The 15,760-nt window shown below is 33.0% G+C and overlaps 1 protein-coding gene across 2 annotated transcripts in view; it reads left to right on the forward strand.

Moving 5' to 3' along the window:
- LOC136041082 (vitellogenin receptor Yl-like) overlaps positions 1-15,760 on the forward strand; it is a gene marked incomplete at its 3' end in the record, with an annotated part of 238,165 nt that overhangs the window by 19,716 nt on the left and 202,689 nt on the right. For both annotated transcript variants that reach the window (XM_065725635.1, XM_065725636.1), the window contains 2 exon segments: positions 766-877; positions 13,566-13,718. In XM_065725635.1, coding sequence (XP_065581707.1) covers positions 787-877; positions 13,566-13,718 — 244 coding nt within the window.

Consider the following 15,760-nt stretch of genomic DNA (forward strand, 5'->3'; position numbering starts at 1 on the left):
AAAAATTGGGAGGTGACTAGTCCCCTTCCCCCGCCGCTTTTTTCTCAAAATCACCAGATCAATCTTTGAGAAAGCCGTTTAGCCAAAAAAATCAAATTAAAATGTAAATTTCGTTTGAAGTATTCAGATACGGTGAGCCAAAATCAGAACCTGCATTAATTCAAAAACATTCAGAAATTAGATTAAAAAACAAGTTTTTTTTAACGGAAAGTAAGGGGCGACATTAAAACTTAAAACATATAGAAATTATTTCGTATAAGAAAGGGGCTGTCCCCTCCTCAACGCCCCGCTCTTAACGCTAAAGTTTGACTCTTTCTCACAACTCTACTTTTTAAGACAATAAAAACTCTAATGTAAAGAGTGGGGCGTTGAGGAAGGGACAGCCCCTGTCATATATGGATTAATTTTTGTCCGTTTTAAGTTTTAATAGATCGCTCCTTACTCTCAGTTAAAGAAAAACTTATTTTTATTTTATTTGTATCCAAAAGCACTTTCAGTTGTTATACCTTGTAAATTCGCTTTGGAGTTGTTATTTTCGTGTGAGTGCATTTTGCTACATGTTAAACAAAAAAGTATGAATGAAATTGACATTTTTCCAACTCTCCAGATTCATATGACAAATGATTTTCCTCTAGGATCCAAAATAGTATCCACGAAGGAAAGCAAAACTTTCCTAATTCAGAAAAGTAACGAAACAATCGTAAGCTGGTTATAGCTTTTTTTTAATGGAATGTTAGGCTATCATTTAATTTCTTATAATTCCAGGATAATTCCTGAGCACCAGCAATGGCGGCAGGGACTCCATTTTATTTGGCAATATTTATATTTGTTCTCAATATCGCCAATACAAAGCAAGACGTTAATCCTCCTCAGTCAGGTATGTTCTTTCATTTTGTAGTTTCTTAGTCTTAACTTTTGGTATTTTGTATTTTTCAATTTATGGCTAATTGATATTGAATTGAGCACGCATAGTTAATTCGGTTAAATGCAAGGGTATGTGAAAGTCAACTTCGTGATGGTTAACGCAGTTCGGTGGCAGTTGGCTTGCTTATTCTCAGCGTTATCAACCTGGCTCAATTACGAAAGGTCTTGGTGCAAGGCGGCACAATTGGAATTATTTTGGTACGATACAAGTTTTTCTATATATTTAGGTTTTAATTGCACCTTTCTTACTAGTATTTTCATTCAAGTTTTGGTCTATCGAATATTTTCTTTTGATTTTGACAATTTTTAGCCAGCTTTTTCGATTGTAGAAGTTAACTTCTTGCAGTACAATTTTAGTCAGAAAACTGGCGCAGAATATTTCAAAGCGTTAACCATGCTGGCTAGCTTTCGTCAGTTTTTTCTGCTCGGTGTAATGGCATATTGCAGGTTTTGGGGGTGGAAGGTAGACATTACCCCCTTAAAATGAAAATATTTTAAAAATTACATGGTATTACTTTTTTATTAATGTAAGGGCCTTGTTCAAAAATTTAACACCCCGCTTCCTACCTAGAATGAGTTAGGTGCCTTCTGGAGATGTAGTTCTCTTTTTTGATCATTCTTTTTGTGATCTCACAAAATTGAAGAAAATTTACATCCCTCTTACCCGCTCTGTATGATCGCTTAGCAACCTAATTGTGCTAAGTCACCTCTGCTTAGAAACCTCATTGTGTGTCACTTTATCTAGAACGCACTTCCTGCGTCAGCTCGTGGGAATCACTCCTTAAAGGCTAAAAAAAGTAATAAGTTCTCTGGGCTTCAGAATGTTTTTTTTTTCTTTTCTTTTTCCTTTAACGTGATGAATTTATAATGTTTAATTCTGTCTTCTGCTCCCCTTTTTTGTATTTTGTATCTAATTAATAAGTGTATTTAAGATGTTATTAGCTGCACTTGTTGATGTAACTGCTTTGTATTTAAATCTTTGGTCCAACAAATTAATAAAAATTAACTACTAGCATCTTCTTTTTTGGAGTAAGTGTTTCCAACCCCTATACATTTATTATATATATAGATATATTTATATAAATATTGGCAACTTTACCTTCTAATTTATATTATAATGGCAATTAAAAAATGATTACTTCTTATTCTTTCTTACTTGCGTTTATATACAAGGATTATTTTTTATAAGGACATTTCTATGGAAGTATAACTTAAAATAATCAGGTCAACTATGTTTAAGAAACTGAATCTAATTATTATATTTTAATAGATTTATTTTAGTAAAATAATATTTTAATATAATTCTCACTGATTATTTTATTTTTACAAAATCCTACTTTTTTTGTAGGTGCTTGTTTTTTTCCGTTTATCTTATCATAAATCCAACTGACCTCATGGAAAATAACCCAACGGCTTTATATTACTTGTATTAAAGGCATTACTTACATTAAAGGCATCTACTTATTAAAAATATGAATTAAAAGAAACAAGTCTTTTCAACTGAAACTACGGAGCAATATTAAAATTTAAAGTAACAAAAATTATTCCGTATAGGAGAGTCTGTCCTTTCTTCAACCCTTGCTTTTTACGCCAAAGTTTTGAAGCTCTTTATAATGCTTCTCATTCAAATTTGACGGCTCTTGTGTTTCAGAAGTAGTTATAGAAGAATCTATTCAAAGAGTCAAACTATAGTGTAAGGAATAAGAGCTGAGGAAGGAGAAATCCGCCTCATATTTTGAATAATTACTGTTCGCTTCAGGTTTTAATGCTGCTCCTTAATTTCAGTTGAAAAATTTGTTTGTTTATTAAATTTTTTAACTTATATAAAATAAAGCCAAATAATTACTTCCCGTGTTAAATTTCCTCTACAAAATCCCCCCAAAAACTTTCCTCCTCACGAATAATTTTCCACATGGAAAATCTCCCTCGCAGAATTTACCCACGAAGAATCTCTGTCTGTTAGCCAATAACAAATACTAATTATAAACAATCGGCAAATTGTGTAACTTACATCTCTTTCCCCGGGGACTGTTGGGGCATGTCATCCCCAGAAGCATATTTATTGGAGCTTTCGACTTTGCTGAACCAAATGGCTATCACAAAATTTTGATCGGATGTCTTTGAGGAAAAACCGGGCATGGTAGGGGGCTAGTTGTCCTCAAACCTCTTTGATCACTTGAAAAGGACACTGTTGTTAAGACCTCTCTCGATCATGCAGGACCATCTGCTCGATACAATCACCCCTTGGAAAAAGTAACAACGGTAAATAAATATGCATTAGTGATCTTTCTTCTGGCAAAAAGGACAAAACTCTACATTTTTTTGTCAGGAACTTGAAACTCCAGAGTCGAGTTCTCTGATAAGCTGAATCCGTTGGTGGAATTTTCAGTAATATCCCTTTGTTTTTTGAAGGTGATAAGGCTCGTAGTTTTCGATGGGTAAAATCGAAAACTACGATTTTCGATTTTATCTTAAAGCCATTAAGACTTTATATATAAAACATAAAGTCTTAATCGACTTTTTATATTTGGAATAAGCATAAAAATGAAATTCTTTTAACATATTTATCGCTATCAACATTCTTGTTTTTAAAGATTCTGTTACTATTGGACCTAGTCGCTCATTATTTACAGTTCATGCCAGAAAGTTTTTGAGATTGCGGAAAAATTATGTTGTGAATAATAGTGCTCAACTGGTAATTGTGACCATTTTATTACTGACGACTACTTACCAATGGTAAGCAAAATCTAAAATCGGGCGTTTTGAAAAAGTATACAGTAAAAAAAAAGTTTACCTGAATAATTTAGCATATTTTATTTTTTTCAATAAGTAAATTCAAACTGTATTATTTATCGTGTGTATAATTTATACATGATTATATTTTATATCATTTATATTTATTATATTTTATCATTGTGTCCTCATTGGTTGTTGCTAATAGCAACATATCTAGTTTTGCTCTAGAGCATATCTAGGAATATAATACATAGGAATGTATTATATTGTTTCTAATTCTTCATCAAGTTGTCGCTAAAAGAAAAATATTACTATAACATAGGCTGTAGCTAATATATAGGAACATATTGCTAAAACATAGGCTTAACTCTGTTGCTAATAAAATAAAAAAAACAAGTTTTTTTTAATGAAAGTAAGGAGCAACATTAAAACTTAAAACGAACAGAAATTACTCCGTACATGAAAGGGGCTTTTCCTCCTCAACGCCCGCTCTTTACGCTAAAGTTATTTACTGTTTTAAAATGTAGAGTTAAGACAAAGAGTCAAACTTTAGCGTAAAGAGCGGGGCGTTGAGGAGGAAAAGCCCCTTTCATATACGGAGTAATTTCTGTTCGTTTTAAGTTTTAATGTCGCTCCTTACTTTCATTTAAAAAAACTTGTTTTTTTATTTAATTTCTGGGCGTTTTTGAATTAATGCATGTTTTGATCTTGGCTCTCCGCACATAAATAATCAAAACGAAATTTGCATATTAATTAATTGCAATTAATCGGAAGATTTTTGAGAAAAAAGGAGCGAGGGAGGAGGCCTAGTTGCCCTCCAAGTTTTTGATTACTTAAAAAAAAACGACTAAAACTTTTAATTTTTTACAAACGTTTTCATGGAAAAAATATACGCAACTTACGAATTAACTTACGTACGTAACGACCTTCTATATTCGTATGTTTTTATTGCGTATATGAGGGGATTCAACCCTCGTCGATACCTCGCTCTTTTCACTAAAGCTTAGATTTTGCCCCAAATAAGAATGACCTCTTTATCACAAAGGCCGTAGAATAAATAGTTGAAATTACTGAAAATACTTTATCGTAAAGAGTGAGGTATAACGAGGAGGTAAACCCCTCATATGCGTAATAATTTTTGTTCGTTTTAAGTTTTAATGTTGCTCCTTACTTTTAGTAAAAAAAAACCTTTTCATATTTATTTTTTCATTGTCTTTTCAAATGATGCTAGAAAATCCTGTACCCTCTTCATTGAAATTCTCTTCCTCCATGAGAAGTTTCTCCATGGAAATATCCTCCCACGTGACCCCCCCCCCATCAACTCTCTCCACTAAACCAAAGAATCACCCTGAAAACGTCCTTACGCTTCCCAGTAACCATTGCTATATGTAAACACGGGTCAAAGTCTGTAACTTGCAGCCCCTCCCTCTGGGACTGCAGGGGAGTAAGTCGTCCCTACAGACAGAGTTATTAGGTTTATCGACTATGGTGAATAAAATGGCTATCTCAGAATTTTGATCCGGCGACTTTTGGGAAAAAATGAGCGTGGGAGGGGTCCTAGATGCCCTCCAATTTTTTTGGTCACATAAAAAGGGCACTAGAACTTAATTTTCGTTTGAATGAGCCCTATCTCGATATCCTAGGACCACTCATTCGATACGATCACTCCTGGGAAAAAAACAAACAAATACACACGCATCCGTGATCTGTCTTTTGGCAAAAAATGCGAAATTCCACATTTTTGGAGATAGGAGCTTGAAACTTCTACAATAAGGTTCTCTGATACGCTGAATCTGATGGTGTGATTTTCGTTAAGATTGTCTGACTTTTAGGGGTTGTTTTCCCCTATTTTTTAAAATGAGGCAAATTTTCTCAGGCTCGTAACTTTTGATGGGTATAACTGATGTTGATGAAACTTATATATTTAAACTCAGCATTAAAGTGCAATTTTTTGGTGTAACTATGGGTATCAAAATTCTATTTTTTTGAGTTTCGGTTACTATTGAGCCGGGTCGCTCCTTACTACAGTTCGTTACCACGAACTGTTTGATATAGGAACGGATGTTTTGCCAATAGGAACGTATTGTTAAAACATAGGCTTACCTCTATTGTTAATATACAGGAACGTATTTGTTGCTAATAGGAACATGTTGCTAAGACAAAGGCTTGTCTGTGTCCCTAAGATATCGGAACATATTTGTTGCTAATAAGAACATGCTAAATCACAGGCTGAAATCTGTTGCTAATATTGAGGAACAAATTTTTTGCTAACAGAGACATATTATATTGTTTCTGAAGGAAAATATAATGTTTATTTTTTTACTTTTTAGTTTTTAAAGTATATTGTTTAATCCTGTAATGTTTATTTTTTAGCCTTTTAAGTAAAAGAGTTCTGTTTGTGAGACCTGGGAATAAAACACCAACAAAGACAAATTGATGGTAGTCTTTAGAATGGTAGTCTCTAGAATGTTTTCAGTTTTCACGCTGAAGATTTTAGTGCTTTTGAAAGCAGCAGTCTTTCTTAAAGAAGAAGGACACAAATGTCAAATTTGTGTTACTCCTTGCTTTCGGTTAAAAAAAAACCTTTTTTTTATTTAATTTAAGATCTTTTTCAAAATTAGGCCAGGAAATCCACCTCCCCCTTCGTAGAAAATTATGCCTCAAAATTCCCCCTGCAGAGAATTCCCACATTACCCGAGGGCATTTCGTATACTTCCTAGTAACAAATGCTATATGTAAACAATGGGCTAATTCCATACCTTACAGCCCCTTTCCCTAGATGCTCTTAGGAATTGTGTCATCTTCAGAGGCATAGTTATTGAGCTTTGCAACTTTGAACGTGCTGGCTACTTAAAAATTCTGATCGAATGTCATTCAGGGATGCAGCGTGGGGGAGAGGGGCTAGTTGTCCTGCAGTTTTTTTGTAGCTTAAAAAGAGCACTAGAGCTCTTAATTTCTGTTTGAATCAGTCCTTTCTTGATTTTCAAGGACCATTGGGTCGATACGGTTGTTCTTGAGAAAAAAATAAACACGTATTTGTGATGTTTCTTCCAGAGAAAAAAAAATACAAAATTCGAGATTTTTGTAGATAGGAGCCTGACCCATGGTGAGGTTTTGTGATATGCAGGATATCAAATGGTGTAGTTTTTAGTGAGATTGTTCGATTTCTGGGGAATGTTTCTCCCATTTTTCAAAAATTAGGCAAATTTGGTCAGGCTTGTAGCTTTTGATGGGTAAAATCAAATTTATTAATTTTGTATACTTTGAATAACCATAAAAATCCGATTATTGTAATCTATTAATTGCTATCAAAATCTATCTCTTAGAGTATTGGTTACTATTGGCCCGAGTCCCTCCTTACTTACAGTTGGTTACCACAAGCTGTTTGATACGGACTAACTTCCTGTTCGTTTTGAGTTTTCAATCAATCAGTCAATCAATTTATTAATACTAAAAAAACAATTACAAAACGTAAATGTCGTATGTTTAATGTCGTACTTTACTTTCCTCGGAAAAGCCTTTTTTTTACTAGTTTAAAAATCAGCGCTCAAAAAGGACTCTTTCTTACGGTTTTACGTAGATACCCCACCCTCGAATAAGAATTTTATCAAAAATTTTTATACATTTAAGCTTTTACTGGTTTTCATTTTGGTATTTTTAAGTTCTTATTTACTTGGTGAATTTAAAAAGTAATTTTCTGTTTGTTTCAACTTTATAAGAGCTTAGAAACTTCCAGCAAAATAAGATAAAACATTAGATTAACTTCGTTTATTCTAAGAGAGCTCTAAGGTGTCTACTATAAATAGACTACGAAAGATACTTTCGAGAAATTCAGTTTTCTTCAAGCTGTTCGTAAATTTAAGTTGGAATGACATAGAGAAGATAGATTTAAGGGAATAAACTTAAAATGTGCAAATAAAAAAGAATAGGAAAGAAAAAACCGTTTACTTGATCCAACGTTTCCAATTGGAACTTCTTAGCTTTGTACTGCATCAGAACAGTTACAAGCGAAAGTTACGAACCTGAGGAAACTTACCGAATTACCAAAAAAAGGGTAGCAGTGTTTTAACGCCACCGCAGTTTTCCGCCACCATATATTTTCCGCCACCTTTTAATTCAGGTAGGTCAGAGTAAACATAGATATAGAGAAAGACATAAGAACAGACACAGACATAGAAATAGACCCAGACACAGATACAGACAAAAATATAGACATAGACTAGCCTAACCTGTCTATTTTGACCCAAGTAATACTGTTGATGATTCAAGATTTCCTAGGTGGGGGAAAACTTACGGTGGCGGAAAACCGCGATGGCGTTAAAACACCCAATTCCAAAAAAGAGGAAGAAGATCCCCCAAACATTTGATTAATCTTAGTGAAAATTATACCATCCAACTCAGCATATCAGAGAACCTCATTATAGGGCTTTCAAGCCGCTGTCTGTAACAATGCAAAATTTTGTAATTTTTCGAGAAGGATGGTGACAGATGCGTGCTTATAATTTTGTCTCAAGGGTGACCATATCAAACCAATAGTCCTAGAATATTGCAAGGAATGACATCTGTAATCAAACTTTGGGTCTTATTTCCCTTTTTAAGTAGTATTAATTAAATAATATTTCGGTAAAAGAAGTATTTCAAAGAAAAGTAAAGGCGCTTTTAGACTTAAGATCAGCAGATAAAAATACCTGTTAAAATTCAAACTCGAAACGACCAGAAATTACAATTTAAGAATAAACGACACCCAAAACGAGTAGAAATTATGTAAGCAATCATAGCAAAAAAAGAAGTAATAATATAAATGAATAAATAAATCTTAAAGCGAGTAATTCTTAAATTGAATATGCAAATCAAGCTTAAAACGAAAAAATATATTTTACTATTGAAGTATATATGAAACCCAAAACGGACAAAAAAAAGTCATCGCAAATAAACACGTAATAGATACTACTATAAATGAATAAATAAATCTTAAAACGAGTGAAACTCTAAATTGAATATGCAAATCAATCATAAAACGAACAAAAATCATTACAAACAAGAGCTTGGGTATCGCCGTCTTCGCCCGCTGTAAAAGTCTAGAACCTACTGCGTCATTGGCGCTTTACTGAAAACTATATATGTCTTGAACAGTCTTGGAAAGTATAAACTATGTCAATCTGAATATTTGATACATAATGATTTTAACTGTTGAAAGATAATCAGTTCAAGATTTTATTTCACTGTAACTTTATTTTCATTTTCAATGCTTAAGAACTGGAAAAGAGCATATTCGTAATGTAATTTGTTTTCAGTAAAGCGCCAGTGACGCAGTAGGCTTTATGCTTTTACAGTTAAGAAAATTCTTGTTTTATCCAAACTCTTGTTTGTAGTGAAACTATATTCGTCCTGAACAATTTTAGAAAGAACTAATAAATTATACTGAATATTTGACATATAATGATATTAATTTCTGAAAGCTTATCAATTCAAAAATTTATGGTAAATATAATGTTTATTTTCAATATTAACTACAAAAAAATATTTGTAACATAATTCGTTTTCAGTAAAGCGCGAATGACGCAGTTGGTTTTAAACTTCTATAGTGGCGGAAGAAGGCCCCAAACTCTTGTTTATACTGATTCTTGTTCGTTTCAAGCTTTATTTGCATATTCAATTTAGGTTCCACTCGTTTTAAGAATTATTTATTCATTTATATTACTATATATTGTATGTTTGTTTGCATTGATTGTTTATTTAATTTCTGTTTGTGTTGTGTTTCATTTATACTTCAATAGTAAAATATTTTTTTTCGTTTTAAGCTTGATTTGCATGTTCGATTTAAGAATTACTCGCTTTAATATTTATCAATTCATTAATACTATTGCTTGTTGTATATTTTTTGTCATGATTGTTTATTTAATTTCTATTCGTTTTGGGTTTAATTTATTCCCTTAACGGTAATTTTTGGTCGTTTTGGGTATGAATTTTAACAGGTATTTGTATCTGCTGATCTTAAGGTTAAAATGACCTGTATTTTTCTTTGAAAAACTTCTTTTTAGAAAGATTCTTTGGTGAAAAATACAGGTCATTTTAACCTTAAGATCAGCAGATACAAATACCTGTTAAAATTCATACCCAAAACGACCAAAAATTACCGTTAAGGGAATAAATTAAACCCAAAACGAATAGAAATTAAATAAACAATCATGACAAAAAACATACAACAAGCAATAGTATAAATGAATGGATAAATATTAAAGCGAGTAATTCTTAAATCGAACATGCAAATCAAGCTTAAAACGAAAAAAAAATATTTTACTATTGAAGTATAAATGAAACACAACACAAACAGAAATTAAATAAACAATCAATGCAAACAAACATACAATATATAGTAATATAAATGAATAAATAATTCTTAAAACGAGTGAAACCTAAATTGAATATGCAAATAAAGCTTGAAACGAACAAAAATCAGTACAAACAAGAGTTTGGGGCCTTCTTCCGCCACTATAAAAGTTTAAAACCAACTGCGTCATTCGCGCTTTACTGAAAACGAATTATGTTACAAATATTTTTTTTGTAGTTAATATTGAAAATAAACATTATATTTACAATAAATTTTTGAATTGATAAGCTTTCAGAAATTAATATCATTATATGTCAAATATTCAGTCTAATTTATTAGTTCTTTCTAAAATTGTTCAGGACGAATATAGTTTCACTACAAACAAGAGTTTGGATAAAACAAGAATTTTCTTAACTGTAAAAGCATAAAGCCTACTGCGTCACTGGCGCTTTACTGAAAACAAATTACATTACGAATATGCTCTTTTCCAGTTCTTAAGCATTGAAAATGAAAATAAAGTTACAGTGAAATAAAATCTTGAACTGATAGATCTTTCAATAGTTAAAATCATTATATATCAAATGTTCAGAAAAATTAAACAATGCAACTTTAGGTAGTTACTGAGGATCGGGCAACCTTTCTTTTATACAGAATAGTTTCTGTTCAGTTTCAGTTTTAATGTCACTCTTTGTTTCATTAGAAAAAGACTTGTTTATATTTAACACAATTAACAAGAATTAACATTCACACGACTAGACAAGTATGTGACTACAAATCTTATAAGACTGGAAATTTGACCCAATCCTAAAGAAAAAGAACTGCTTCCCAAGAAAAAGTCTTAAAAACTAAGTCCTAGAAAAAGAATTTTTCCCAAAGATATAGCTTGATGTAGCAAAAGTCAGATTTGTTTTAAGTAGCTGTCATTGCTCATCCTTTTTAGCTATTTTTCTGGTCAATTCGACTGAGCATGAATTTTAGTTTTTTAAGCTTTTCTTTTTGTTTAACCAATTCCGTCGATTCCTGACATGTTTTCCGACATGGCTCTAAAGTTGACAAGTTATAGATACCAAAATTTTAAGACTAGATGGCATAAGCTAGAGAATCCATCTAATCGGATTTTCACTCAAGTCCTGTTTTCATTTGGATTATGCCCGAGTAACAATATAGTCACATCTGTTGATAAAAAAGCCAAATTTCATGAATGACATGGCTTCTGCATTATTTTTTTAAGCGTCACACTTGTATTTCAAAAGTGCGAAATTAAAACTGCAAGAAATTTGCTTCAAGAGTGTGTACAAGACTAATTTGTGTCCAACTATTCTCTTCCAATACTACTTCTTATTAACTTTTGTCAGGTTCCTCTCAGAGATTAAATAAAAAAAAAACTAGTTTTTTTTAACTAAAAGTAAGGAGAGACATTAAAACATAAATCGAACAGCAATTACTTTGTGTATGGAAGTGCCTGTTCTCTTCTCAACGCCCAGCTCTTTACGCTAAAGTTTGACTCTTTCTCTCAATTCTACTTTGTGAAACAGTAAAAAACTTTAGCGTAAAGAGCGGGGCGTTCTCAATTGAACTGGCTCTTTCACGCTTTAAATTATTTTTTGGGGGGAGTGGTAGTAGCTCTTATGTTACTAAGAGAAGTGGGCTTAGCTAGTTGGTCAAGGGTGAGGGGTGGCACATAGAAAACCCGTTAATTCTTTAGATATATGTTCAAAAGCAAGGGTTACGCTTGAATGTGACAGAACAGGGTATATTTCCCCTGACTAAGTCAACATCAACCCCTTAGAGAAACCCCTATTACAGTTTTGATTATTATAAATTTTTCCCACGATTTTTTGTTGACAAGAGAAAAGAGGGGAAAACAAATTATCCGTCCAAGGAGTCCTTCTCTTTTTCATAATTTGTCAAATATTGTAAACGAGGTTTGAATTATACCAAAAGTTTCATATTAGTTTGTTTTTAAATTTGTTAATTTGTTCTCTAAATCCATAATTCCAAATTCTATTGAAAAAATGACACCAGAAATAAGAACTGTGAGGGAAAGAGAGAGAGAGAAAGAAGAACAGAGAGAGAGAGAGAGAGAGAGAGAGAGAGAGAGAGAGAGAGAGAGAGAGAGAGAGAGAGAGAGAGAGAGAGAGAGAGAGAGAGAGAGTGATGCAGACAGACAGCGAGAGTGGAGGAGAGATAGACATGGAGAGGGAGAAAGAAAAAGAGAGATAAATATACAGAGATATCGAAAGTGAAAATAAGAGGCGAAATTATATTTATTTTGGCTTTTTATTCTTTTCTTTTTATTAGTCTTGTAGTTTAATGTTTCCTTTTTAAAGATTTCGAGACGTCTGATAAACTTCCGCCTATATATTAAATTTACTGTGTTTAATATAAATTTTTAGCATCATGTTTATTTAATTTTTTTCTATTGCATCTTAAGCAACCAGCCGAAATTTTTGAGAGCCTAGTACTTGGTCTATTTGCTTCTCTTTTCGGCGGTTTTATTTGTGATTTAAATTCCGTATAGTTTTCACTTCGCAAAACATGGCGGAACGCAAAAAGCTGGCCAAATTGTCCAAGTTCTTTGTCCAAAGTCCCTAGTCAAACGAAAAAAAAAATCAAGGAAAAAGTACAAAAAAAACCTTCTACAAATACCAAATTACATACCTTGAAAAAGAAGACTGAGAGATCTCGTTCCCAAGAACTGTCGAGAGCTCGCACTTGGAAAAGTTTCGGGTAACAATGCGAATGGAGTAACATCTAGACATTTGGTCTTACCCTAGACTTTAATCCTGTCTATGGTACCAGAGAGTTAAAAAAAAAAAAAAACGCCAATCATCCCTCGTTTGTTCGGCTGCCCACACATCTTCCCACTGGGGTTGAATCTTCTTGCGGATGTACTTCAGGTTTTATATTGGGCCTAAGAAAGGAATTAGATCTATTAATAACTCTCCCGAAACATGTGCAATGGATAAGGACCATGTCTTCCAAACATCAAGAATTTCATTATTCCCCCGTAGGCTCCAATAATTTACTTCTATTTTTGTTATTTTGTTCCCCCAAAAACAGGCCCTGACCCCTCCCCCTCTCTCCATAAAAAAAATTGGCGTACATCCCCGAGAATTCCAAGAAAAAAGCTCATCCCCAGTAAAATTGTGCATTTTTGTCGTATCCAAAGCAAAGGTTGTATCTAATGTTTTTAATGTGTCAAATAATGGAACTATTATCTTGAAGCTATTTATGGAAGCAGTATTGTTTCCTGGATCGAACTAGAGAAAACAAATTTGTATTCGATTATTAAAAGTATTTAAAATCAGAATACCTTTTTTCTTTTTTTTCTTGGATTACAGTATTACTATGATGAATTGAGAAAAATTTTTCAGACGGCTTGAAATTTTAGGATATAATTTATGATGAGACAAAAAATATCCATTGAAAATGCTAGAATTCATATTTCAAAATATGACCTTAGTGTTCTTGTTATTTGTAGTGTCCTACAGAAAAACGGAAGGTTTTACGATTCATAAAAAACTTATGTGCAAGCTTTACCAATCTTATCGATTCATATACAATTTTGCAGGCCTATATCCAAATCTGTGGAAAAATTCATCGGCACACCATTGTCACGCAATGACCGAATTTCGTTGCATTTCAGATGGCAAATGTATCCCTTTAACAAAACATTGTGATAAGATACGAGACTGTGCAGATGCCTCGGACGAGGATTATTGCGGTAAGTTTCCTCTAGCTTACCATTTATATTTAACGGTAAAAATTTATGAATGGCTACTGAGCTTCTGGTTAGCGGAAGTACTATATGGTAAGGATGAAAGGGGTCGCATTATCTATTAAGGCTATAAAGTTCATAAAATATATGCATCTAAAGGAAACTCAATTAAATGGTTTAAAGCGGGGGCTTCACGCTCTTGTCCTCTTCCCTAAGAAAAATGGAGATGTGGTCTTTTTTACTGGAAGATGTACGCATTATTGTTTATCTTCCTCTTGTTCTTTTGTTTGCCATATTTTTTTCTGGGGGAGGGAGTGTTCTTTTTTAAAGGAAACGAATTTTTTTCGTTTTACTAGTAGCAATTTTTTTACCAAGGAATCTTTATAGTACTCATTTACGCAGTTGAGTTACACGTACATATTTTTTATCAACGTTTTTTTATGGTTGTTTCGTTACTTTTCACAAGGTGAAAGGTACACAAGGTACATTTTTCTAAGCTTAGTGGTGTAATTGTTTACCTTAAGAACCTCAACTTCAGATCTTTTTTACGTTTATTTCTATAAATAAACGCTTTCAAACCAAATGAAAAAAGCCAAAATAACGCAAATACGAAAGGATATCGAAAGTAAAATCAACTATCCTTTCTTGCAGTTTTAGTAAAGCCTTTCAGTGCTATGCAGGTACGTAAGAAAGAATTTTGCTTTTGAGGGATGAGCACCACCCCCCCCCCAAAAAAAAAAAACATTCTCAAAACCACACTCTTGCTTCTCTTCTTTACTTCCTCAAGCATTTTTGATAAGATCAACATTTTTCAAAATCAAGACACATTTCAATTGCAGTCCAAAGCTATTAAGCTACTTACAGATATGCTTAAAAACATTCCAAAAAAGAAAATTTTGAGAGAAAAATAAAGAACCATAATAAAAACTGGAGGAGACATAAGGTCATATAAAGTTCAAACTTGTAACGAACAGAAATTAGACAAATACTTATGTTGAAAGTTTCGTTTTCTTGAAAAATTAGAAATGTAAATAATTTTGGGCTTGCATTTCCCATTTTAAATGGGTCTGGCGTCATACCCCAGCCTATTATAACGATAATTGTACATTTTTTTCCTTGATTTCATCTCCCCTCTGAATGAACACCATCTGGTCCAGGGGTTTCGCTAGTCCTAAAAAGACTTCGTGGATAAGGATACTTCATCTCTTTGCGGAGGAAAGCTTAGGTTCGGTTGGTATCCCGGCAGCGGAAAAGAGGGAAAAATGTTTGGGTAGGTATGGGTAGCGTTATTGTGGGTTTCAGCTTTTCGTTGAAGTATTCCTTCCATCTGTCTGTTATGGGATGTCTGCTCTTATCTAATTAATTCAATAAAATTCAATAAAAACACGTTTTAAGACAGTTCATACTAACGAACTGCAAGTAGGGAGTGAGCCAGCTCAATAGTAACCAGCACTCTGAAAAACGGAATTTTGATACAAATAGATACACCAATAGAATTGAATTTTATGCTAATTTTAAATATATAAGTTCATCAAGTTTAGTTCAACCCATCCGAAGTTACAAGCCTGGGAAAATTTGCTTAATTTTCGAAAAAAGGAGGAACACCTTCTAAAAATCATAGAATCTAACAAAAAATGATTTCATCAGATTCAGCATGTTAGAAAACTTTACTGTAGAGGTTTCAAGCTCCTATCTGCAAAAATGTTAAATTTTGTATTTTTTTTTGCCTGAAGAAAGATCACGGATGTGTATTTTATTTCTTTTTTCCCAGGGGGGGTAGTAAGGACCGAGTGGTCCTAGAATTTTACGAGAGGGCTCATTCGAACGGAAATTAAAAGTTCTAGTGCCCTTTCTAAGCGTTTAAAAATTGGAGGGCAACTAGGACCCCTCCCACGCTCATTGTTTGACAAAAATCACTGGATCCAAATTTTGAGATAACCATTTTGTCCAGTATAGTCAAACTATCTAATAACTATGCCTTTGAGGACGACTTAATCCCCTAGAGTCCCTGGGGGAAGTATTGCAAGTTATGAACTTTGCCAATTGTT

This window comes from Artemia franciscana, chromosome 21, assembly GCF_032884065.1.
Source record: "Artemia franciscana chromosome 21, ASM3288406v1, whole genome shotgun sequence".
NCBI classification, from domain to species: domain Eukaryota; kingdom Metazoa; phylum Arthropoda; class Branchiopoda; order Anostraca; family Artemiidae; genus Artemia; species Artemia franciscana.